The 25,131-nt window shown below is 42.2% G+C and overlaps 1 protein-coding gene across 1 annotated transcript in view; it reads right to left on the bottom strand.

Annotated features, from left to right (window-relative positions):
- Positions 1-25,131, bottom strand: part of PTPRB (protein tyrosine phosphatase receptor type B) — a 61,800-nt gene that overhangs the window by 35,970 nt on the left and 699 nt on the right. The window contains exons 2-6 of the mRNA XM_050895244.1: positions 24,082-24,474; positions 15,180-15,418; positions 9,356-9,632; positions 1,960-2,238; positions 1,350-1,607 (exon numbers count right to left, since the gene is read on the bottom strand). Of these exons, the coding sequence (XP_050751201.1) occupies positions 1,350-1,607; positions 1,960-2,238; positions 9,356-9,632; positions 15,180-15,418; positions 24,082-24,474 (1,446 nt within the window). The remainder of the gene's footprint in view (positions 1-1,349; positions 1,608-1,959; positions 2,239-9,355; positions 9,633-15,179; positions 15,419-24,081; positions 24,475-25,131) is intronic.

The following is a 25,131-nucleotide window of genomic DNA, read 5'->3' as shown; positions in this document are numbered from 1 at the left end:
GATGCCCACTCTTGTTTCACAGAATAGAAAATCTGTTAGCCATGTCTGCACTCACACTAGTCATTTTGACTATAAAACAGACCAGGCACATGCTCCTAAGTACAGAGATGCCTGCGTACATTTTGGTAGAGTAAACACTACAGCATCATTGGAGCTATGCCTGATTTACACCAGTGCAGAAGGGATTGGAATCAAACTCCTTTATTCAAATGCTCCACCAAAAGAAAAGCATAGCCACCTCCAATATCTTCATTTCTCAGGCTTGGGGCACACTAGGTACTCAAATGGAGGCCCATGCTGCAGCTAGATGGAGTGCTTTTATGTTCTGAGAAAACCTGTGAGATTTAAAATTTTTGCACCCCACAATAGGAAGAAATAAAAAATTCCGAAGAAATAAAATGAAACAAGAGTATAATCCCCAGAACAGCCAGTGCTAGGTGACAACAGCACTCATCTGTGTGCCCTAGACATCACAATATTGTTCACTTAAATTATGTTTACATGGTGAGATTTCTGTAGGAGAAACTGCACCTTATGTTTCCCAGAAATTAAGGAAAGCAAAGGCATGACCCTGTTTTTGCTTACATGAGTGTTTTAACCATTGGACTCTAGTAGGATGTCATCTTATCTTCTCTCTATGACCACAGAACTGTATCCTGAAAAACCTTCCTGAAAAAAAAGTTCATTTCTAAAACTCTGGTTCTGTGAATCAACACTTCTCTGTGAAAAAAAACCCCAACATTCAATTTTAAAGTTCTTAACCTCCTCTACTTCTTTTTTTTCACTTCCTTTTCAGAATTGCAGCTATTTTGCAATCCAGAGAACTAAGTCACAGAAAATATTCTTTTGCAGAACTCACAAGCTCTACATCTCCCATTCAGCTAAGTAAGAATCATGGAGTTAAACTGTCTTGAGTACTGTGAAATAACCAGACTACACACTGCCTCAGTTCACTGAAGAAGTTCATACAGGAGTCAGATAAACCTCTTTCACAGGTATGAGGTGATACTAGGGCACTTGGGCTCAGATTGTTAACACCTAACTTTACATGTTTAATGGAGCTGCCCACATTAAGCAGTGCAGCTAAGTTAGCTGCAGACACCCTACAAGCTAAATTTAGCCACTAACTTTGCTGCAGTGCTAACTTAGGGAGCTAAATAAGGTTATGGTGTCTCTAACTCCCTCTACAGCCTTTGGAGAGAAACACCTGCCAAGGGTAATTCAGCCACTGAAGTCTGGGAATATACACTTGGAACATGATTCATTTATTATTCTGAAATATGTCCTGTAATATTATTAGATTATGGCCTTAGCTTCTTGTTCTGTTGTGACGAATTCTGAAATCATACCTGTCCTGACTGTCTGAAAATTGCTGCTCTCCAATCCCGCAGCCTGGGTTATGATAGAGAGGTTATACAGGTGGCCTGCTGTAAGTCCTGAAAAAGTGTAGGAGGTCAGAGGATCTTCCTGGTGAATCTCATGAACTGGGACATGATTATCCAGTAACACCAGCCTGTAACAATCCACGTGCCCAGAGCCAGGAGACCATGAAGCATGGATAGTGTCTGTCTTGACACTGACTTGAATATTTTTCACAGGGGATGGCACTGTTGGAATAAAAAACACATGCTTAAGGCCTAATGGTTATCTCCACAATTTCAGCAATTTTGAACAGATTTACTTTTGAAATATGTTGAGTTTCTTTAGGGTTAGTGAAAATCCAACCCCAAATTTAAGTCCAAATACACCATAACAACATGCCTCCGTTCTTAGCAAACAACTCTTTATGTTAGTCAGAGATTCATGTTTTGTTTATTTCTACTTACAATCAATAGATACTTACATATATATATATCTTGCCAGGTAGAAGAATTATATATATTTTTTAATTTCAAAATGCAGACTGCAAAATACCATAAGTGGTTTTATTTAGATGAACTACAATAAAAGAAGTCCTACCAGTAGATGCACTTATGTGAAGTTCTGGGGTACTCTTATTTCCAGCAACTGCACTGAGGACAATGTTGTATTTATTCCCAGGGATGAGACCGGAAAAAGTATTTTCTGTTTTTGAAATTCTTCCTGGTATGGAGACTTCTTGTATCTTTTTATTATCATGATCAAATAATACTAGGTTATACAAGTCCACCTTTCCTGAGGAAGGATCCCACTGAACCTGCAAGCTTGTGAGTGTAGTTTTCTCCTTATTAATTTCAAAACGAGGTGGTGGTAAGGGATCTGTAGTTAAAAAAAAACAGAAAACATAAACTAGTATTTCTTGCATTGGGATTGTCTGAAGTTTTACACAGCAGCACAGAAACCATTCCAAAACCCTTTATCATCATCATGCTGCCAATGCTTTTCAAAAAGTCTTTTTCTTTCCATTTATAAACATATCACTGAAACCTGTCTACAAGAGCATCCTGCAGAATTCAGAAATGTTACTTGTGTATATGTGTACACACTCACTCACACATACTCACATATGTAGAAAAACACTTCCAGTTGTGGATGTATATAACAAGCTTGGAAATCTGCTGATAGTAAAACTGTAACAACTTTAATAAGAAACAGCAAACATGAAACCCCAGCAAATTACACTCAATGCCTCAGTATAATGTAGCTTTATAGATACAATGGTACCAGTGGCTTTCATTTCCTAGCACTCACGCTAAACACTTTATCACTAATGGGCATGAGCATTTATATAATTTTAAGGGCAACAATCCTCTGTTTTTAGTATTAACTTCAACCACTTCAAACAGATTCCAATAGAATACGCTTCTGCTCTGCTGTAGTATTGTTCATATACATTTAAAAAACCCCAAACAGTACATTGGATAAACTTTTAGGAACTATATTTAATTGGGACTGTTTCTCTGGGAAACTCTCAGCATTCATTACGTTGTTTATTAAGGAGCTCTCAAGTAAAATCACCTATAAAATACGATACACTCTAAAGGGATGGCAAACATTCACCAAAACAAAAGACTCTGGTTGCTTGTATTCTCCAGGTGTATTTCATCACTCACAAGACTTCATGCAAATCAAAAGAAATGTATTACATGTTGATGTACTAAGGTATTGACATTTATGTCTCCCAATAAGGTTAAGCAATTGCATATTAAAAAGGTATCGTAAAACAACCCAAAGCAGCAAAATCAAGCAGTCACAAGTTGGAGAGTTAAAGAATAAAGGTTTCCCAACAATTTAACAACTAAATTTGGCTTCCACATGCGTACACTTTGTGCTACTCTTGCCTGGCATCAGACAGGGAGTGTATGGTGTATCCAGGCTGAGAATCGAGGTTTCCATATGAACAGTGCCTTAAACACAGAAGAATAAGACTGTTTTTCCAATGCAGTCATTGCTGCCTGGTTCCCTGAACAAGGCAGATGAAAGAGTGTGAGATCACATAATTAAAAACTGCACTGTAAAGGCTGAAAGGACAAAGTCGAACCTACCCCCACCCTACGAACACAGTGGTAGGAGCATCATGGGGCTAGTAGTCTTTAAGTTGTTTTTTCTTCAAAGCCTAGATGGTGCAGAGGGTTTAATCACTTCTTACAAAGCTCTGCTGAGAACATACTGGTGCCAGGTTTTGGTGGTATGCTCTGTTAATCAAGTACATTAGGAATTTCCAGGGAATATCTCCCTCCTTGGAGATACTCAAAGGCTGTCTGGACATCGTCCTGGGCAATCGGCTCTAGGTGGCCCTGCTTGAGCAGGGGGCTTGGACCAGATGACCTCCAGAGGTCCCTTCCAACCTCAACCATTCTGTGATTCTGTGACTCTGTGAAAAATACTGTGTCCCTTTGAACCCAGGTCTCTGCTTAAATTCAGATTCTTGCTTTGGACCACAGGGATGCTAGTGCTCTTCAGAAAAAGAGATGAAAATTAAATTAACAAAATCAATAAATAAAAATAACTATCTTCTTTTCTTGACCTCTTTCTTAAAGGCCAAACTAACTCTGCTTAAATCTGGGGGGAAAAAAAAATAAAAATTAAAACTCAAGTCAAAGACCAAAGACATCAAACTTCAGGCCAAATAGTTAAAACTTCATCCAGTTACAGCAATTGAAACAGGAGGTTTTAATGAAAAGTGTCAGGAAATCTTAACAATAGGCTTGACTACCAGCTCCACCTATAATATATACTAAGCCACTAAAGACTATTATGTTGGCAAAAGTGAATAGTGGGGGTATAATCTTGTTCCTTGAAGGCAATTGTTCTAATCAGAAAGGTCAAACTTTGGGAGTCAGAAATAAATTCCAGCACTATATATGGTCAGATGCACAGCCAGCTGAAAAAGTTTTAATTTGACTGATATCAAGAGAACAGTCATGGTAACTGTCAAGAAGTTTAACTCTCTCTCTGACAAAGTTAGGATAAGGTTGACTGCTTGTTAGTCCTGCAAAAGTAATCAAAATTGTAATCTGCATTATTTGCCAAATTCTACAAAAGAAGACATCTACATTTTTAGAAATGCTTATACTGTCCTGGGTAATCTGTCTTCTAAGGTGCATTAGCAAAGAAAAGAGTTGCGTGTCTAGAAGGTGAAGTTCAGAAATTCAGGCTTTATCTAATCTATCTGGTCCAGAAAACAAAACACTCAGTGCTTTGTACATCCGCTAGAACAAAGGAACAATGAGATTGGGAAGTGCCTGGGCTGAAAGAGCCCTGGATGGAAACAAACACTTAAAAAGCCATTTACATTGTTATACAAGTCTCTGCTGGCAACGATACAACGCTGATATATCACAGAAATAAAATATTTTCACAAAGATATTTTTACACCACTTGATACTATACGAATTAATGTCTCCTGGTCTACAAAGGAATCTTCCAGAAGACTTAATGTTGTTTGAACTATTTCATTTTCACTTTTTGGGAAGAGGATATGCTTTGTGTGCACAGCTCCTACAGATACGTTTTATAGAAATGATAGATATGGTTATGTCCAGTCCCAATGACATGACTCCCAAATACAGCCTGTAGGCACAGAAACACCCGTGCCTTAAGCAGACGAAAAAAAAAAACCCTGAGAGATCTGAGCCCAGGACTGAGTAATGGGGAATTTCTGCCAGTCTCAGCCATCTTCCTACCAAATTATCTGGTTTTTTCCTAGTTTTCCCTATTCATAAAACAGTAACCTACTTCACAAGGACTTTTCTGAAGATTAAGGAAAGAGGGTTGATTACATTGTCCTTATTAAGTAAAAATATTCATTTCTTTGGCATGATATGCAACCTAGAAAATCTTTAAAACACAGTTATTTATTTTCTTCTTGTACTCTGCCTTTTGAGATGAAGATCACGACCATTACATGATTATGGATGATAGGATTATACAGCCTATAGTCAGAGCCATGTCACAGTAGTTATTCCTACAGATGGCTAATAAATCAGATTTGTCCCAAATAATTTGAAATTTACAGGAGTGAACACATGGCCAAGCCGTGCTTCTGGCATTTACAGAGTTACATATTACAATGGAAAAATACTCTACCAGTCTGTCTTAGAAGGTAGAATTTTTAACCTCTTTTCATTCAAATATTTAGCAATTTTTCTGACAAAAATTTATTTACCTGTTAGTTCTCTCAGTACAGGTGGCTTGGATTAGGCAGTAACATAATATATCACTGCAATATTTTTGTAGAAAACAATGTTGAAAATGGCATTTATAAGCCTATTTTAGAAGATATATTTGAAAGCAGGGGAATTGCCAAGTTGTTTTTCATGGATCTCAAGACCAGTATTTCAAATCTGAATTTCAATTCAGAATTGAAATTCATAAATTTAACTGTAATTTAGGATCTGTTCATATACTATTGTTTTTAACTAGAATTTTAACTAAAGACCTAGTCATTCACTGAAAATACACTACTGAAATACACAGTTATGCTGGTGCACAGACATTTGGAGAACTGAGAACTTAAAAAGTATTTTATCTGAAATCAAGAAAAGACACAACTCTACCATCTGTTGTCACAGAGTAGCTCCCAATCACAGAAACAGGTTTACTGAGAACAATAAAGAACATAACATGAAAGGACCAACAGGTGCATGTGTTGTCCCAACTTTACAATGTCAAGCATGCTGACTAATTGTATGGGTTTATGTGCTGGTTTATGTATATATATTCACATAACATAACAAATGGTAAATATTAATGTGAAATAAATATACAGACTTGTGCCTACTAACATCTGTAATCTCAGGTTTGCAGTGGAAAATTTATCTGTAGCTCAGAGCTGATAAATGGTGTTATCAGCTTTTTCTTCATTTCCCATTCTACCAAAATAGCACAACGGCCAACATTGTATGTGAGTTTGCATGCCTGTGTATACCTGGCTTATACAGTACCTATGTGATTGTATTTTCCATCGTTTTGGAGGACCTATTTTAGTTCTGCTCTAGAGGATTAAATACTTGCCATTTTAAATTGATAACCCATAGACCAAAATTTCTTGAGTGAAGAGACTCCACCTTAGCGGACTAGTGCAGATTATTGTACCAGTATTCCATACATTATTAGATTTCAGATCTATGCATCCACAAGTGAAACAGAAGCTGCTTCTCTACTCAAAAGATTCACAAAGGGTCTGGTGTCACTTGAGAGTTTATGCAGTCTTGGTGAGCTGCGCACTTACCCTATTGGAATATTAAACTTGCAAACAACATAGACTTAACTCATTGTCATAACTATGATTTTAACGTGAGATTAAATACTCAAAAGGCCAAATTAAGTTAGGGATTTGTTCCTCTCCAAGCCTTCACATTACAACTGCAACTATGGTACGCATTATTCATCGCTTTCACCTTAAGTCCTTAGTCAGAACAGATCACACTCAAAACTTAACAAAATATTTTGGATTTTATGGGCTTAGCTAGTCCAGTACTTTGTATAAGAAACATGATGAAAATTGAACTCATAACAGGAACGAGCACACGAAAATTTTAACAGGATTGAATATGAGCAAAAAGTTAAAGTTTCTGAACTAGGTAGATAAACGCATCTGCAACTTTCTCTGTGTACATTTGACGATGCAGATGTTCAAAACCTCATTTTGCAAAAGTAAACACATCAGATGAGGTTCCTCTCACCACTTCAACCATCTAAACTTCAGGTGCCTGGTTTAACCTAGGCTCCTTTTATAGTCAGTGGAGAAAGCTGGGCACTTCCAAAGGACAGTTTAGCATGTCTTTCTTAGACAAAGAGCTCAGGAAGGGAACCTCACTGAGTACCAAGGCCAGACATCATATTTTTAGACGGCCCATGATAGCTCATTTCCATTACCATTCAAATCAGTGGGAATTTTGTTTACAATATGGCTGAAAATATTGCTCATACTTCCATATTCACAGGACAGTCTCCAGGAACACATGCCTATGGACATTCAGGCTCAGTAGATCATAAAACAAAACTACTGACATCAAGTTACAAAGGAACAGGTGAAAAAGAGCTTCCAGAAAACTGGTTTAAAATGCTGCCCCTAGTGGAAACATACAGAGGAATAATCCTCCCTCATTCTGCATTGAAATGCACCACATTATTGACAGCACAAGATGGGTTGTTGACAGGCATAATAAACCCTATATATATTCTTTAGAAAAAAAAATAAATTGACAAATTTTGGAGCTAATTGCTTATTTTGAACACCATCAAGCAATGCAACTGATGTGATTGAATCAAGGGAAGCAAGGAACCACACAGCAATCTGAGTAGCTGTCTTTGCAGGAAACCTCCACGGTTCCTCTACTCTTATTTGATGCTTTTGACTGATCTCTGCTATCCAAAATCCAAACATAAACCTCACTTCAACTATGGTCCACTAATTTGCAGTATTTCAACTTAAACTTTAATCAGTCTTTTCACTCTGATGTCAGCTATATCATATGACTATAATCAGCAGTTGCTTCCAATCACTTTTATCTTACAGTCTTGCAAAATCTATTTACTGATAAAAAAGTCATAAATGACATGTATAAGCTACTGTCTAAATGATTAATGATTAATCAAAATGCGGCCTAAAGTGGTATCTTTTTCTCTACTTCTACGCAAGTGTTCAATAATAGATCTCTACTATCCAGTAACGATGGTGATTTATACCTGTCACTCTGGTAACGGTTCATTTATTCTTTCAATTTTCAAATTACAAGTCATCAATATTAAAAACAGTTGGCATGATGCATGACACGGATTTAAATCACTGTCTGCATAGAAACCATTACTCATTTTTACCAAGTGACATGACTTGTGCTTAATGTATAGCTATCACACCAGCAGATTTGTCACTAGACTTTTTTTAACTTGAGTTACCAAAGCAAATTAAAGGATGGTATTTAGTGCATTTGTATGGTTCATGCAGGGAAAAGGGTCTGACAGTAAACGATGTCTCTGAACCGGTAATTGTTAAGTATTTGGCTGCTGTAATCTTCAATACTAATACTGCAAAGTACCTCTCCGAAACTAACACTTTAGGAGCAAATCAGGGAGGCATTTAATGATGGACCTCATTTAAGACATCTGTTTTGAGTCTTGTGTTACCACCATTAAGAGGCTGGACAATATTCTACTTCATCATCTTTAAAAAAACACTAATACAGGTAGAAAGAGTCCAGTTCTGTCACCGCAGCTGGTGGCTCTATGTCATCCATTGCTTCACAGCCGAGTAGTTCACATGCACACACAAACACGCATGCAGAAAGGGGGTTTTCCTTGGCAGCACTCTGGCAGGCTGCTGGAACATTTTTACAGCCAGTTATGGATGTGACACTGTAAGTGCTCTGCACACAACTGTACGTCGTAACACCTCACTGGTTGTATTCAAGGAAAACACACAAGCAAGAAGTTTCAGCATTACTTTCTGACTTTTAGACTCTGGTTAGATAGAATAAAAGTATAGAAATGGGCTGAAACAGTAAGTTATCCTTGAACAGGATCTACCTGCCATGAAACAGATTGTATTTTAAACAGAGTAAATAAGCTGTCACCTGAGGAACTATGAAGCCAACAGGTTTGCATGAGCCCAAAGGATGTTACGGGCTACTACTTAAAGCATTCTGCTGGACGGCAGCTTAAGGGAGCAGCAGAAACGTACTCCCAGCACTGACTAGTCTCCTCACAGCACCTTCTCCTTTCAAGCCTGCTAGGATAATTTTTGGCAGCGGTTATTTCTGGCAGCAGGATAAAGAGAACTCAAGCGCAGGATAGCTATTTTCAGCTAACACTGCAGGTTCACAGTAGCTGAAAACGCATCGCCCTCCTCCCCTTACCGCCGGCCGAAGCAAGACGACGGGAAGGAAGAGCCCGGCGACCCTCCCCGAGCACCTGCCGTGCCCTCCGCCCGTACCTGTCTGCACGGAGATGTTGACAGCCTCCCCGTCGGCGAGCGGCTCGATGCGGAGGTGGTACCAGGTCCCGGCCTCCAGGCCCCGCAGGGTGCAGCCGTAGGAGCCGTTGCCTGTGGGGGCGGGCTGGCAGCCGGCCGCCTCCCCGTCCTCGGAGCGCCCGGCCAGGCTGAAGTTGCAGGCGCGGCCCGCGGCGCCCCACCGCAGCCGGACGCTCTGCCCGGCGACGCGTCGCTCCGTCAGGTTGGCGCTGCATCCCGCCGCCTCCCCCGGCGCGGCCTGCGGAGAGCGGGGAAAGCTCTGAGAGACCCCCCCCCGGGCTCCGCCAAGCCGCCGGTAGCCCCCGGGCTCACCCCTAACCCCGTCCCCGCTGCGTGCTGTGCCGGTGCGGGGCAAACCCGCCTGTGCCCCCCGGGCTCGGCTGGGACCTGCGAGGGGCGACCCCGCACTAGCCCCCCAGCCGCTCACCTTGGTCAGGGCCAGCGCCGTCCACAGGGCGAATCCCGCTCCATAGCTCAGCATCGCCGTCAGGTTTTAACCCCGAAAACCCTCGCGGGGAGGGGAAGGGAGGCGGCGGGGGTGGGTGCGGGGTGGGGTGGGGTGTGGGGGGGGTATGAAGAAGCGAAGTGGCCGCGGCGGGCCCCGGGGGCCCCCGCTCCCCGCCGGGCTCCGCGCGGCGGACCGCCGAGCCCTCTGCCGGGCCGCCCGCTTGCTGCATGCGCTCGGGGCTGCCCCGGCCGCCTCGCCGCCTCCCTGCCACCGGGGTGGGGTGGGGGGGTGGCGGGGGGGGCTGCCCGCCGCCCGCCCGCCCGCCCGCGGCTGAGGAGGAGCGGAGGAGGCGGGGGAGGCGGCCGCCGCTTCCCACGCTGCCATTCTGACCCGGGCTGACTCTGCCGGAGCCCTTCCCGCCGACTTCCGCAATCAAGAGGCGATTTCCTCGCGTCTCGCTGCGGGGGGCGAAGCGCGGCGACCCGGGACCTGCCGCCCGCCGCCGCCCCCGCGCCCCCGACCGGGGGGCGCGGGGCGGCGGCGGGCGGCAGGTCCCGGGGTGCCGCCCCTCGCTCCTTGTGGGTCCCACCTTCCTCCCGGCTCCTCTCCCACCCGACCTCCCTTCCTTCCTCGCCGCTTCCTCCCTATGTCGGCTCTCCCCGGGGGCTTCTCTCCCCGCGCTCCTCCTGGCTCATGGGGGCCCCTCGGCCCCTCAGGCGGTGCCGGTGTCAGTGGGGGGCGGCCGCACTCCCGCCTCACGCCGGCTGCACCTCACTTGATGCCGCCTTGCCTTGCCTTGCCTCGCCTCATGGCTGCCTCGCCTCGCGTCTGCCTTGCCTCATGGCTGCCTTGCCTCATGGCTGCCTCGCCTCATGGCTGCCTCACCTCATGGCTGCCTCGCCTCATGCTTGCTTTGCCTCACGCCCGCTTCGCCTTACACCTGCCTTGCCTCATGGCCGCCTTGCCTTGCATGCCCCCTTCTCCTCATGCCTGCCTCGCTTCCTGGCCGCCTCGCTTCCTGGCCACCTCGCCTCACATGCCCGCTTCTCCTTGTGCCTGCCACCCCTCATACCCGCCCCATCTCCTGGCCCACCCTCCTCTTGGCCTCAGCCATCACTGAACTGCCATTCCAGCTTCTGCATCCCAAACTTTGATGTTCTTAGGGGTTAGCCACAGACCACCAAGGCCTCCATCCTCTCCCCGGCCCTGTGGCACCATGACCGGAGGCATTGCGACAAGGAGAGTCCCGGCAGAGCCCAACGCCGAGCTGCTGCTCGCAGCCCCACACCCTGGCAGAGGAGTAGCCCGTCTGTAGGCGGCCAAGTTATCTCAGCTTTTTGTTTTGTTCCGCCTCGACTTGTGTCCTTGAAACAATTCCTTCCCACATCCCCTGAATAACTCCCAAGCTAAAATTACACACACCACGGAAAGCAAGAAAGTCTCCCTGTTTTCAGACTGCACCAAACGAGCTGTGCGCAACTCCGAATCGGCTGCGGCCAGGCACACCTCTTCGTTTGTCATGCGTGCCCATTTCCTTCTTGTTCAGGTTTCAGCCTCTTAAAACTCATGTATATGTGTGTGTGGGGTGGGGTGAGGGAGAAGAAACATAACCAGAAGTGTTTTGGACCTTCAGATACTCAAATAGACAATAATCTAGCAGCCATGGGGTAAATTTGAGATTGCATAAAGGGGGAGGAATTTGACATCTACTTTCTTCAATGGGAATGGCGCTTTTCTGCATCTTTCTGTACTGTATGATGCACATGGGATTTTAACTTTTAAAAGTAGCTCCTCAAGCAAATTCAACACCATCTCTTTTTCACTTTTACCCGAGTTTAGGGAGAAAAAGGTGCTGGGGTTTACAAACATCAGTCCGCCTTTTAGGGGAGCTGCTGCTGTAGGATTTTTCTGGGCATCAGCCTGTCAAACAAGATGCAAGTGTCAGAGAAACCTTAGCTCTCATTCTTCCACTCAGAAACCGCAGGTCTGAGCGCTCGTGGGTGGTACCTGCACCTATGGAAAGCTTCATCTGTCCCAGTGGAGCTCCATGCCCGGTCCTGGGGACATGGCACTGAAAGTGTTGGGCTTTACTCTGCAAAGCTCAGGATGATTAATAACTTTATGAACATCACCTTAAGTGATGATATAAATATGTGTTGATTATTATGCTATTCTCAAGCCCATTGCAGAGCAAGATCTCCTTTGGAAGAGATGTTTTACATACTTCAGACAAAAGGAGGGTCTGTGCCCCAAAGAGCTCGTACAGTGATAAACAAACCATTGATGGAAAACACAAGGTGTGTGTATTAGACCTGAACTGGGACTAAAATGACATATAGGTGTCTTGTAATCAGTTCAAGGTGAGAGAGTTTTACAGTGTAAATTCATCTTTAGATGATTGTGCTTTTTGGACCTAATGGCATAAACCATACCAATATTTTTCCAGCACTGGAGAAGAGCAAATCTGAAGGCTTATCGGGATGTTTGGATTACTTCAAACCCCTCTCTGAAGATGACAATATTCGGAGTAACTTGCCTTTTCTTGGAAAATGGAGCTCACATTGTAAGGATTTTTGAAAACATCCATAATCTGAATTTGCAGGAAAGATATAATTCAGATATGTAGGTGTAAGTTAGTTAAGCAGATGTAATATGTGAAAGGGAAAAAACAACCAACAGTGCAAACTTATAAAATTCAGGAGAGAAATTGAACCTACCACAAGTAAAATTTAAAGACTCTTGGAAATGTCTGTCTGTCTCTTCCAGCTAACATAAAATAATGTGTGGAGAAAAGGGATGTTGCTTCTTCTCAGCAATGCCCATAATTTAGAAGTTCCTGCTTTATTACTCTTATTCTTGCTATCGTAAAATCTTTAAAACTACCTTTTTTGTATTAGTAGAAAAGTACTGGTTTATTAAGGGTTTTGAGACTTCCTTCTGTACGTTATCTAGCACAAAGCTGCTGTAAGGGTAAGGTCTGACACAGATGTCTATGCCAGCACTGGAATAAAACAGGAGGGGTCCATCATTCACTGGTGGCAATATATTTATATGGAATAGCCAACATAATACAAGTAATTATTTCCAGACTGGTATTGAATAAATGGGCTTTTAGCAAATCAGCAGTCACACAGCCTTTAACACTTACCGATCTGTGTGGCAAGCCAAGAAACTAATTAAAAAAGAAAAAAGAAAAAACAACAACAAAAAAGAACTGGAAGTGAGTTTTGGGAGTGGCCGGACGTGTCTCTAATAGCAGGCTCCAAAGTCCCTTTCAGACACTTTCCCAAGGTTTCCTGACTTTTTTTTTTTTAACACCAACCTCTCTCTCTGTCTCTCTAATGAAGAGGAAATGGGCTTTGCATAGCTTTTGTCATGGTTTGAAAGTGCAAGCTGCAGTTTTACTTGAAATCCAAGGCTGCTCTAAACTAAACATTTTGTTCGATTGAAGTGTCACCATTGTCCCCCGCAAAATGGGTATGCTCACAGCCAAATAACATCAAGGCTTTACTCCTACGAACAAGAGGACCTAGCCTGGGCAAATGCAGTTCATAGAAGGTATTGTCTTCCTCACAACAATACTCAGCACTTGCTTAGTCTATGTGTTTTCAAAGTATCATGTTAAATCTGGTTAATCCTTTAAATGTCCCTGCTAGTTTGACAAAAATGTTTTTAACTTCACTCTAAAGACAGGGAAACAGAGATGGAGGCCAAACATTTTAAGTTTGTGTGTCTAAATTGGTGTATCTAGATTCAAACGTCCAGACCCGGCTGGAGGCTCTAAGGGACAAATACGAATTTTTTTTTTCATGGATATGCTTAGAGTGCTTATCATCAGGATTCTGGTTTGAAAGCTTTGACCTAAGCAACTTGCTCAGCACAAATCATGTGAATCAGGAGGTGAACTGGGGTAGGAACACAGGAGGCAGTAGCTTCAGTTCAAACGGTGCCATTTCTCTAGCACTGGTGGGATTATTTCGTAGGAGTGCTGGAGGCAGTTTGGGTAATAACAGATTATGTAGGACATTTCCATTTGGAGGAGACCAGTATTCTGTGCAGGAGGTATGCATATGGACAGAGGGCACGGGGAAATAAGCTCAGCCTGCCTGCACCAAGCCAGAATAATCGTATTTTAAAAGAACTGTCTCCATCAGCTATGGAACGGGGTGCAGTGCATCCATCATTGGCTCAGTCCCTTCCCCTCATCAGCACTAGAACAGCAGTGTCAGGGTCCATAAACCTTCAGGTTGGTTATTTGGGTCAACATAGTCCTGGGTGACACTACTTCTCCTTTCTCCCTGTCTCTAGTGATGTTGTCATACCAGATTGTACAGATTGCTCTGTCCACGGCCCTCCCAAATACAAAACAAATTTCTTAGTCCTATCCACAGTAACACTGACACCCGAAGTAGTAACTGAAACAACATGTTTGCCTGCCCCAATACATTGAGTGCAGTGTGGTCTCCTGGAGAAGAAGCCACAGGGAATTTAGGGATTTTCAGTTCTAAACCACTGTGTGTTGAGAGAGCTACAGTGACCAATAGTGTCCTGCATGCTTTAGCTCTAACTGCCCGTGCACATTTTGCCAATGGTGATTCCAGATTTGCTCTCAGATTACTTAACTGTGCCTTGCAGAAAAGGAAGACTGGAAACTGATGTGGAGGTATTGAATGCCCACCATTTGCTCCTTCTATGGATGGGGCTGGCATCCCCGTTCCCCTCCTCTGCCAGGGCTGTTGGTGGTTGGACAGAGCAGAGATCAAGAAGTGGCTGTGTGTCTCCACTCCACCTATCGGTCAGTAGATAAGCTGACCAGGGTCAAGGCCACGGCTCCTTGTAAGGCAAGTTAAAGCATTCAGATTTCACTTGCTTTGGTCTGTAAACCATGTATGTAATTTTAGGACTCAATTATCCTAAATAAGGTCATAAAACATACTGTGATTCTTGGAGCGTAGAGCTAGACCCTCATGTCATGCAAACCAATGGCAGAGCCTAAGTCACTGAGAGCAGATACCCAGGCTCCTGTGGCTCCTGCCACATCCGTGAGCTTTCCATTGCTCCTCATGTATCCTGAGCATTTCCCTGGAGCTTCGAGATTTTCCCAATGCATTGTGCACACCAGGATTGTGCTGCACAGAAGAGGCAGAATTTTTCTGCAGCTGTGCTTCTAGCAAAGGGCACTATCAGCATGAACAAAGCATCCCATCAAAATAAAGAACAAACCTTAGTCCTGTAGCTGTTTTTTTTAGTTCACAAAACATCCACCTGTAATAGCTATCAGGCTCCACAGAGTGGAGCAGGCTTAATAAAAATCAATCAATAATTCTTCTGCCTTACCTCTTCTGTAGTGCTAGAGTATCGAAGAGTAGTTGTTGGAATCCAGGCTTTCTCTGTTACTGCAGATTTCAAGTCAAAGTAGAGGTTTTCAATGAGATTTTTACTGAAGTGTTCAGTCACGTTTCTGATGAACATCTCTGTGCTACTCTTCAGCAGATTTTCAGGCCCAGAGGTAACAGCGTTTAAAGGGGGGGATGTAGTTCTAGTACTCCATACAGAAGTGTCTGCATCTTGGAGATCTAAGGCAAATAAAGGAAAGTAATTAAAAACAGCTCTACGTTTTTATAAACAATTCTTTAGATGCCAATAAATGTGGCTGATATGACTTCTAAGTAGTTTAAGTGCACCTGTCAGTTCTATAGTTTTTTGTTTTCAGTGCAAACATGTATTTTGCATCAATACCAAAATCTGTGCAAAATAAAAGCAGAAAAAAATTAATTTCCCTGAACATTCATACCATTCATTTTAAATACAGTCCATCAATGATTCTGAAGTGAAGAGAAAGGTTGTACTTTGTTATGAACAGCACAATGTTTTCACTCGTAGCTTTTTCACTGGCTTGAGTCTATCAAACAGCACACAGTTTCAGCTTTATATGGTCAACCTCCCCTCCTTTGTAAGTACATGGGCCAGATTCTCATCTGCCTTTTTCCTGGTGTAAGTTCAAAATATGGCTTAGTTCAAGAAAATTGTTCAAGATAATTTGTTCAAGATAATTTTTTTGTTCAAGATATTTGTTCAAGATAAGTTCCTTGTGCCCACATGGGACATTCCTCTTGCATTTTTAAATCAGTCCCATGCAGAGACCATGCTAACCCCTGACTGCTCTCTTCCCAAGGTTCAGCTAACAATTGTATCAGTTAACTGAAGTGTCTGCAAATATAATGGTGGATTTGCTTTTTTAGTCACGTATCCTTCAGAGAACGCCAAAGTTGCAATTAGATCGCAGGAAAGATTTTACTACACATTTTTCCTCCACATTTTCATGGCTCTTCCTCCCCATTGGTATGTATTTAATATCCTTTCTTTGTGGCTGTGAGGGCAGGGTTCAAGCTGTGGTGGCCTCTACATCTGGTAGCATCACATTTCAGTTAAGCGATTGGAATTACTCACTGGCCCGTTCGCCTCACAAAAAGCTGCCCTGCCTTTGCTGGATCACAGCTAGTGTGCATTGGCTCAATGCCCAAGACACTTTGTCTGTCCTTGAACCGGGGTCTCCAGCATGACAGAACCTTGTTTTGCTGCTGAGCCACTGGGCTGGTTGCCATTTATAACAGTTTTAGCTCACAAATCCTCTGAAAAAAACGTAATGACTGGGTTAAATTGCAGCAGAAGCTTCCAAATGTAATTACTTGGTGTGCAATTATAATGTCTTAGCAGGCCAATGTGCAATTACCTCTTACCCAAAGGATCAGTGGGTGAGCTTCCATGAAGTCAACATGATGGGTTTTTTTGTATATGTGTAAATATATACGTTAACATGTTTATATAAAGAAACTTGCAGTGCTCTCATTTGCATTGAGAAATAAAAGTGAGATTGTAAGCCCTTGTAAGAGAAAGTTTCATGCAAGTGTTTCCTGTGCTTCACAGCACAGTGCGTTCACCTGGTACTCGGTTTTGGATCCTCTTGAAAAGGATTGGTTTGCTGGAATGGGTTCATACCCAGATTAAATGTTTCCCCTCCTTTTATCTAACTGTGCTTCTCTGGGAATAAAAATCTCCAAGTCTCCATTTAATTACAAAAAATGTTGATCAAATGTTTTTCCAAATCAAGGCACTGAAAACAATACTACAGATCTAATTCTGCTCTGTCTTATACCCGTGCAAAGGGTTTCATCGAACCCTCGGGGCTGGTCCAACACTCCATGATCATCCTCATGCTGCTCATTTGCAGAATCCCCTGCAGAGTGCCTATGGTGCAGAGTCTGCTGTGGTCCTACGTCACATGCCTTCATGGCCCCCACCAAAAGGACAGGGAAGAGTCTGGCAGGGGCAGCCGTGTGCTCAAGCTGTCGTCAGCTGCTGAAACAAACCCATTAGCTGACACAAGTCCAGACTTAGTCTAAATTCCATGTCAGTCATTGTTCCTGGGGATCTATTAGTCGGGGGTCTCTGAAAGTCTGTGGTAGGCAACTAGAAATGCTAGCCCCAAGGACTTGGAAAGAATTAGGCTTGCTGGCTCTGTGCTTCTCAGATAACTCCAAGTTCAGCAGGGAGTGGAACTTACTGATAGAAAGATGGCTAAAAAAAAAGTCCATCTGAGTGGTCAGCAGCCGCTTAGGAAAAAAGGCCACTCAGTTGGGTTCCTAAATATAGATTTACACACCCAACTTAAAAACACATTAAAAAAAAAATCTTGGCTTTATTTACAGACAAATAGCAGCGATTCCAACAGGAAGACATTTGCGTTCTAGTGCAATTGTGCTTTAGGAAAGCTGCTGCTCCATAAAAGGGAAGCTGGTGCTGCCAGCAACATTTACGGGACTCACACGCCAGGGGATAACCGGCATTCCTGGTGCAGCAGCTGAGGGGAGAGCTCGACCCTCCTGGAAGTGAAACGCTTGGTCCTCAGAAATGTTCTGCCAGCCCGAGGAGGTACCATGAACAAGCACTTGGTCACTGCACAACCCGACTCCTCTTGTTAAGCTCAGGGCTACCCTGGGTTTCCAGCTAAAGGATCTTTCCCAGCAAAGACCGACAACAGTCTGTGACCTGTAACCTATGGATGGAAGTGGCTTGTGCATAGCACTATGCCATACTGGAACTTCAGATATATGTACCAGCACTTTCCATGTATCCTACATTGGACTGACTAATAGGGTTCATATCTGCCCTCACTTCAAGAAAATCAAGATCCCGGTTTATAATCTCTTTCTAAGGAAAACCACTATGGTCCTACCGTAAGGACCCTCATAGCCCTTCTTCAATAGCAGGCACTTATAAAAGAAAACTGCATATTATAAGACCCAAGCAAACAGATTTCTTTCTATGCAACTTGAGTTCCAAATTTTTAAACCAGAAAAAACTCACCTCCCGTCTGGACATCAGTAAAGTACACAGAAATCTCAACAGTGGGATTTTTCAGAAGTGTTTAGCATTGTTCTAACAGCCTCTTTGGAAATCAGTCATAAAACTGTTCATGGGAACAGAACTGCAGCACTGACACTGACGTTGATCACTAGTGGCTGAATGATATACAGGGTGTGAACATACCATTGTAATCATCAGTAGCACACCCAGGAGAAATTATGACATTCTGACTAAGCGCATATTTCATCCATGGAGCGTACTGCAGACTGCATCCATCTGCACAGCAGCAGGCCGCTTACAAGAAAAGGAAATCCATACATTTTGCATGTATGATGAGCAAGAGCGCTGATGAGTTGTCAAGTACTGAGAACCCTGCAGTGGTGCCTTCAGACTCAGATGAGCTGGCATGGTGCAGCTTTCTGAAATAGCTTGCATCGTACCAATCTGCCTACCCTATTAAAGCATGGTTTCAGAAAAATAAGGCTGAACTGCTAGTGAAACATAAATGAATCAGAAATCTATTGTATAAGAAAAAATACTCTGTAAGACTGCATCTAACTCACTGATGGCACGACTTGAAACTAGAAGGGGTTGTTTTAAAATCTCTGTATATGCAGGACAAAATGAATTATCTTTTTACCTGCCTAACTACTTGTAAATAGACTGCAAAAATAAAGACTCTATTTAAAAAACGTACTTCAGATTTCTGTTGTATGTAGGAGTGTGACAGAAGAACAAAATCCACTAAACGTCCTTTCTTTCCCATTCAATGTAGACCTTTTAAAAACTGCAAAATCTGTGCTACTTGAAAAATTTTTACCTTCTTTATCTGAAATGTTGTTGAAGTTAGCAATATTTGTATCTCATGTCAGAGAGGTCAAATGTCTCCAAACTCCAGTCTAATCCTGAGCTGCTCTTTTACTTGCTTGTTTTGAAATGCTGAAGTAGCGACTTAAAAGCTCTTTCAGCACCAGTGGTAGCAGCACATCCCAGATAACTATGGTGATAATACCATAGCTCTATCAGCCCTATTTCTGACACTCTGGATAGCCCCGGCACACCCTGAAGTGGATTTTTGGTCACTGAAAGGTATCTAGACTCCATGAACTCTGTGGATTACATCTCTGCTGAAGTGAGCTCAGAAAGGTAGCTACTATGTAGACACCTAGGACTTGGTTCAGTTGCCTAAACATAGTTGCCTAGTGCAATCTGAATTGCCCTAGGGCATCTGAGACATCTGCTCAGGGCTCTTATAGCACCTATGGGAAACCTATGTGTTTCTGGGTAGGCAATCAGAGGTCAGGTGGGATATCCCAGAGCATCTCAAATGGCAAAAAGCACCTATGTTGAGACAACTGAAATAAGCCCTTCCTTCAGACACCTACATTTAGACACCTAGAAGTTGAAACCCACTCCAGCTTCTACACAGAGATCCATATAAAATAAAGGGAGAGAATGTAATCATGAAAATCCAGTATAGTTGTCTGGAACTGGCATCTTTGTTAGCACTCGCAGCAGAAGATGAAATAGTAAAGCAGGACTTGCCATCCTCCTGGTTGCTCTGGGAAGCTGTTCATATCGTTCCATTTTTTGCCTATGAAAGTGGCTGAGCTGATTTTGTTCTATACTCTCTGCGCTGTGGCTCACTGAGACTTTGAAAATTTATGAAAACCAAAGACCTAGGCTACACTGCAAATTTTTCCATTTCTTTTTACAAAATGTAAAACCACATTTATCTTTGAGCTTCTGTCAGTATGCTATTGGCTTCTGTACAAGGTGTTGTAATTATGTCCAAGGATCTGACATTGATGCCTTTCTTTTTCCAGATGGAGCTGAGCAAAAGTGGTCAGCCATGTATTGCTTTGACCAAAGAAAGAAGATTCAAGTAATTTTTGGTATTTCATGGGTTCACATAGATATTAGCAAACTCTTTTACTTACAAAAGCCTATAAAATAATAATTCAGGGAGATAAAAATGGGTTTGAGTGAATGTTTTTTAGGAAAAAAGTTTTGGGTCAACTCGAAGGTGGAATAAAAATATTGATTCTCACTGTTCTAATTTATCCTGGAGAAATTTGTAAAGGTTACACACACAAAAATCCAACCTGTTGTGAACCTATGGATGGATTGTTGCAGTCATTACAAACACTGAAGGCGCGGAAAAATTAAAGCCCAGAGATACTAACATGATCGCAAAAATGGGTGAGAGTTGCTGCCTTTTCTGTGCTTCTGCCACCTTTCTTTGGTGCTCTTCCGCTTTCCCAAAAGTGCCAAGAAGATGCACGTGTCTTCCCTTACCATGTTCTGCAGTTGCTACTGCTGCTCCAGCGGTTCGGAGCATGCTCTGAGTGTGCACTGCTCTGGTCTCTTCTAGCTTCCATCTCACCCACTGAAGTGTCAGCAGTGGGATGTGAACTCAATAAGCTCAGGTTCTGATATGAAGCAGGCAAACTGAAAATGGGATAAGGGGAAGAGAGAACCCCACGTGAAAGAGAAGATGCAGGGCCAGAAACTGGGGTAGAAAAGGAGGAAGGACTGTGGAGGTAACAGTTCGAACGTCAGATGGCACATCAGGCTTTGGCTCATACATAGTATCTGATATTTTGTCTATTTTAGACTGCAAACAAAACAAGAGATAAAAAGATGCTGTATTTGGTATTTGAATTCCTTGTCCAACTTGTTTTATATCTTTGTAGATCCCACCATGGTTCTTAAGTACTTGGCATATAACAGTAATTAATAAAACCATTCTCCTCCACAAAATCAGCTACTCTTTTGAATAGGGCTTTGTCTTGATATCCACAGTTCAAGTGTTTTGCAGCTACAATTCCTTCAGGAGATGTCCCTACTATGTATGATATGGTAGAAGAGAAATGCAATGCAGAGCATCATATTACAAAACAGTTCATGTCACCTTCTGCACCCAGACTGCTCTACAGGCTGTGTGACCGTCTCTAGATCTCAGTGAATAACTGCAGCATATAGCTTGGACTTGTGTCTCCCTGTTTGAAGTCATTCTCCACTTTTAGTAAATAATTTTTGGTCTGCAGTGGTTTTGAGATTTGTTGGTAATATTCGAGGTGCCACATAGCATTGCCTCTGTTCTCTAATTGGATATTTTATTGAAACTAACCTACCCAGAACAAAAGAAGCGTGTAAGAATTGCTTACACAACTCAGAAGTGACATCAGCATTAGTGTGTCAGCATTAGCGGTGCTCTGGGTGCTTTCCAGACATACAAGAGGTGATGGTGTTTGTTCTGCAATTGTTATTTACATGCAACAATTTTTGCTCTTTTCAGCCATCCTGCCTTCTACGCCTTCACCTTCCCCATGTTTTCCTCTTCTCTGTTTCCATTCCTGTCCCTTCTCCTGGATCCTGGGCTTAGAGAAGCTCTGACCCCAACAGCCGGCTAGTGAAAAGAAGGCCTTAGCACTATAGAGACTGTTCCTCTCTCTGCCCAGAATCCCCTCGTGAATCTGATGAGAACTGAAGTGTCAACATCTCAAGGGACACTGATACCTCATGGCCCTTCTTCATGTTAGCTGTTTCAGCCAGATGCCAGATTCAGCCACGGGTTTGTGTGAGGACTGTCTGCTGTTAGATTTAAAGTGATCTCTGACTGAACAGAGATGGGATACATATTTAAACTGATCCTGATTTCCTCAAAGACTCATTTAGGTCAGGATTGTGGCAAAAAAAGTATATCCAAACATATCTCAGATGGCTGATTTGAAATCCAAATCCAAGCTCAGACTTTCCCCAGGCTCAGAAAAATCATGCTTGGCATTTGAGTTAGGTCCGGAATAAAAGGTAGTTGCAGTTGTTGGGTTTGGAGCTTGTACTATATCTGGGCTGATAAGATGTTTGCGATGCAATTCAGTGAGTTACTCCTTTGCCAAAATATAACTGTTTTTATGAGTACTATGAAAACAAAGGCTAGAAGGTATTAAATTATATCAAAATATGGTGTTAGTCAGGAGTAGAAAAACTTACAGCCGTTTCAGCTCCAAAGACTTTGCTTAGTTTTTACTATCTTAGCTAAATATAGCCTGAATATGTTATTTTAGGCTGATCCATTGCTGCTTTCACTGAAAGTAGACAGATGTTCTTGGAAGACTAATTTTATGCATTCAACATTGAAAATTTTTACATGCATATGGATGTCAAGACCAGGACTGTGGGCATTAGATTTTGTTCTTGTAGTACTTATTATTATTATTATTTGAAAAATTAATCTCTTTGCAGTGCTTCAACTCTTTATGAGTTTCTTATATACCTGGAATTCTTAGTTAGGTATTGAGGATCATAATGTATGGTTGATTTCTCAGCAAAGCTTCCCAGAGCTGTCAAAAAGGAGATAACTGACACAGTGAGACTCTTAAAGTGGATCTACAGGCCTGTCTATGGAGAGAATTTCAGGAAAACTAAGGTAAATTCATTAAAGGACTGAGCACAGTAAATAGATGAGAAGGTGCTTTAATACCCCATGACAATTGTCTTACTCAGTACTCGTTGGTCTTAAATTGCTTCTCCTCTGAGGATGATTAAGAAAAGGATGTAAGGTTACTTTAACTCTGTTAGGCCGCACTTCATCCAGCTATCTAAAGAAAATAACACTGCCTGCATACCTCATCTTAACTTTTCATGGTGTCTTTGAATAAGCAAGCCATACTCACCCTATACACAGGACTTCAAATGATTTTGCCTTTTTAATCTCTAAAATATATGGGAGGGCTGGAATGGCATCTTGGCCAGTTTTCCATTCCCTGATTCTGCAAGCTGTCCTTTCAGACCTCCACTCAGGTGAGTAGTCCTGCTGCTGTGAGTAGAATTCTGCAAGTGCAAATTTGCTGAAAAAAATGGTACCCTGCCTTACAATGAATAGGAGGTTAGAAAGGTTAGAAGGAACAAGGATTTGTTTTAAACATTCTGAAAACTTGGCCATATGCAAAAGTATTGGGTCATAAAACATTTTTTGTAATCCTGTAAAGACGAGAATAAATTGTGTGTTCCCCAATAAAAAGCTTAACTCTGCAGGTTGTTCTTATTTACCATGAAGAACTGCTTAATAGTGCACAAGAAGAATGTCAACAGGATTGACAGGAAGGATTGACAACAGGACATCAAGGGAGGTATTATTAAGCAGTATTCAAATCGTTCTACCTTCCCTTTTGCTATGGATATGGAAACATAACCACACAGGTATATCAACACGTCTGTAAGTATGTGCACAGACCCATGCATCTCAAAGTGCTATTGCAAGAATTTCTGAGATTTTTGATGCAGTTCATTATTTTCAGGATTTTGAGTGTTCTCACATACGTTGCATCTCAGGGCAAAGTGACACTGTGTAAACACATGAATGTGTAAGCCATGTCTGTTCTAATTATGCATTTGGGTTAATCAGAGAAATAATTGTGCATGTGTTTGATTTTCAGATGTCTTCTTGCTCTTGACAGATTGAATCTGGATTTGTATGATAAAATGAATGGGGAGGGTAAGGACTTTTATACATCCATATTTTTAAAAAGTACTAGGAATTACTACCCACAATTCTGTTTAAAAGTGAAAAAGGAAATGACACAAGAATAGTGAGCTGAGCTTACACATAAGCACTTTGATCCAAAGATTGGGAGTAGAGAAAAGGAGAGACATCCTGAAAATATAAAATGGCTTAAAAACCCCACCAGTTGTGAGAAAGACAGCACTCATCTCAGCTATTCTTTTTATGGTTCTCTAAACTCTTTTCAACTACGAAAAACGTTTTTCTGTATGAATAAAATATCATCATTTTTAACATTTGAGTTAGCATAAAAGAGACATTTTTGTTACCAAACTTCCAGGATACTTCCTTGAAGGAGTAGCTCACCTTTCTTTGAGCACAGATTTACATAAACAGGTTTTCCCGTCTCGCTGGCTTCTAGCTGCATCCATGTATGAAGGTATTTCTTACTCTGCTTGGCCATTACCTTCTGACCTTGCTTTGTGAGAAAGAGCGAGCTGTTGGCCACCTTCAGGAGCCCATCCTCCTCGTGGCAAGTCCACCTGACTGCCTGGGGACAATCAACGATGATGCTACGAGATGACAGGGCAGAGCGCGTAGAGATGCTCAGGCACTGGGCAGATTTCACATGGAGGAGCCTGTCATCTGCCGTCCACTGCCACTGCTGGTTGAGGTTGGTCATATTGCACTTTTCCATAATGACTCCTCTCTTTTCTGAAAGACACTGCTGTTTCTGGACATGGATAATCAGAAACCCTTCTGGAAGAGGAAAATTCCAGAAAAAGACAATGGATTACACATGGTTATTTAACAAAAAGCAAATTCTTGATGATTTAAAATACATCAGCAAATAAATCTCTCTTCCTACTTTCTATGTGTTGAACTTTTCATGAACTTCCCATATGTTGAACCTATTTAAAAAAACCCCCAAATGCACAACCCACATGATGCAAGTGCTGGTAATGTAAAGAATGAGAATGCAAAAAGCAAACTATTGTGGCAAAGGTCACCTTGACCTTCATTATATATAAAAATGAAGAAGAAATTAAACTGGATATAAAAGAAATCCAAGAACTATTAACTTTAAATACCAATTCTAAATACCCCACTTCCCTTGCTTGAAAGCATACAGAGATCTACACGAGCTCTCAGTCTTTTTTTCAGTTTTACGACACCGTCTTTTTACAATATAATTTACTGCCTGGAAATTGTTTCAGTAAAACTCATAGTGTTTCTCAAGAAAACATGTAAGAGGACATTCCCAGATCTGTGTGCCTCTCAGTGCCTGTGCCGTTACGGGAATGGAGGCTCTTTACTGATAGGAAGTACATCTATTTTACTGGATTTACTCCAACATCTCTAGCTGTTAGTTTTGTGACCATCCTAATTCACGTTAGATTAGTTCTTTGTGCCACC

The sequence above is a fragment of the Gymnogyps californianus genome, chromosome 1 (genome assembly GCF_018139145.2).
Source record: "Gymnogyps californianus isolate 813 chromosome 1, ASM1813914v2, whole genome shotgun sequence".
Classification (NCBI taxonomy): domain Eukaryota; kingdom Metazoa; phylum Chordata; class Aves; order Accipitriformes; family Cathartidae; genus Gymnogyps; species Gymnogyps californianus.
This window is presented reverse-complemented; position numbering and strand designations above follow the sequence as displayed.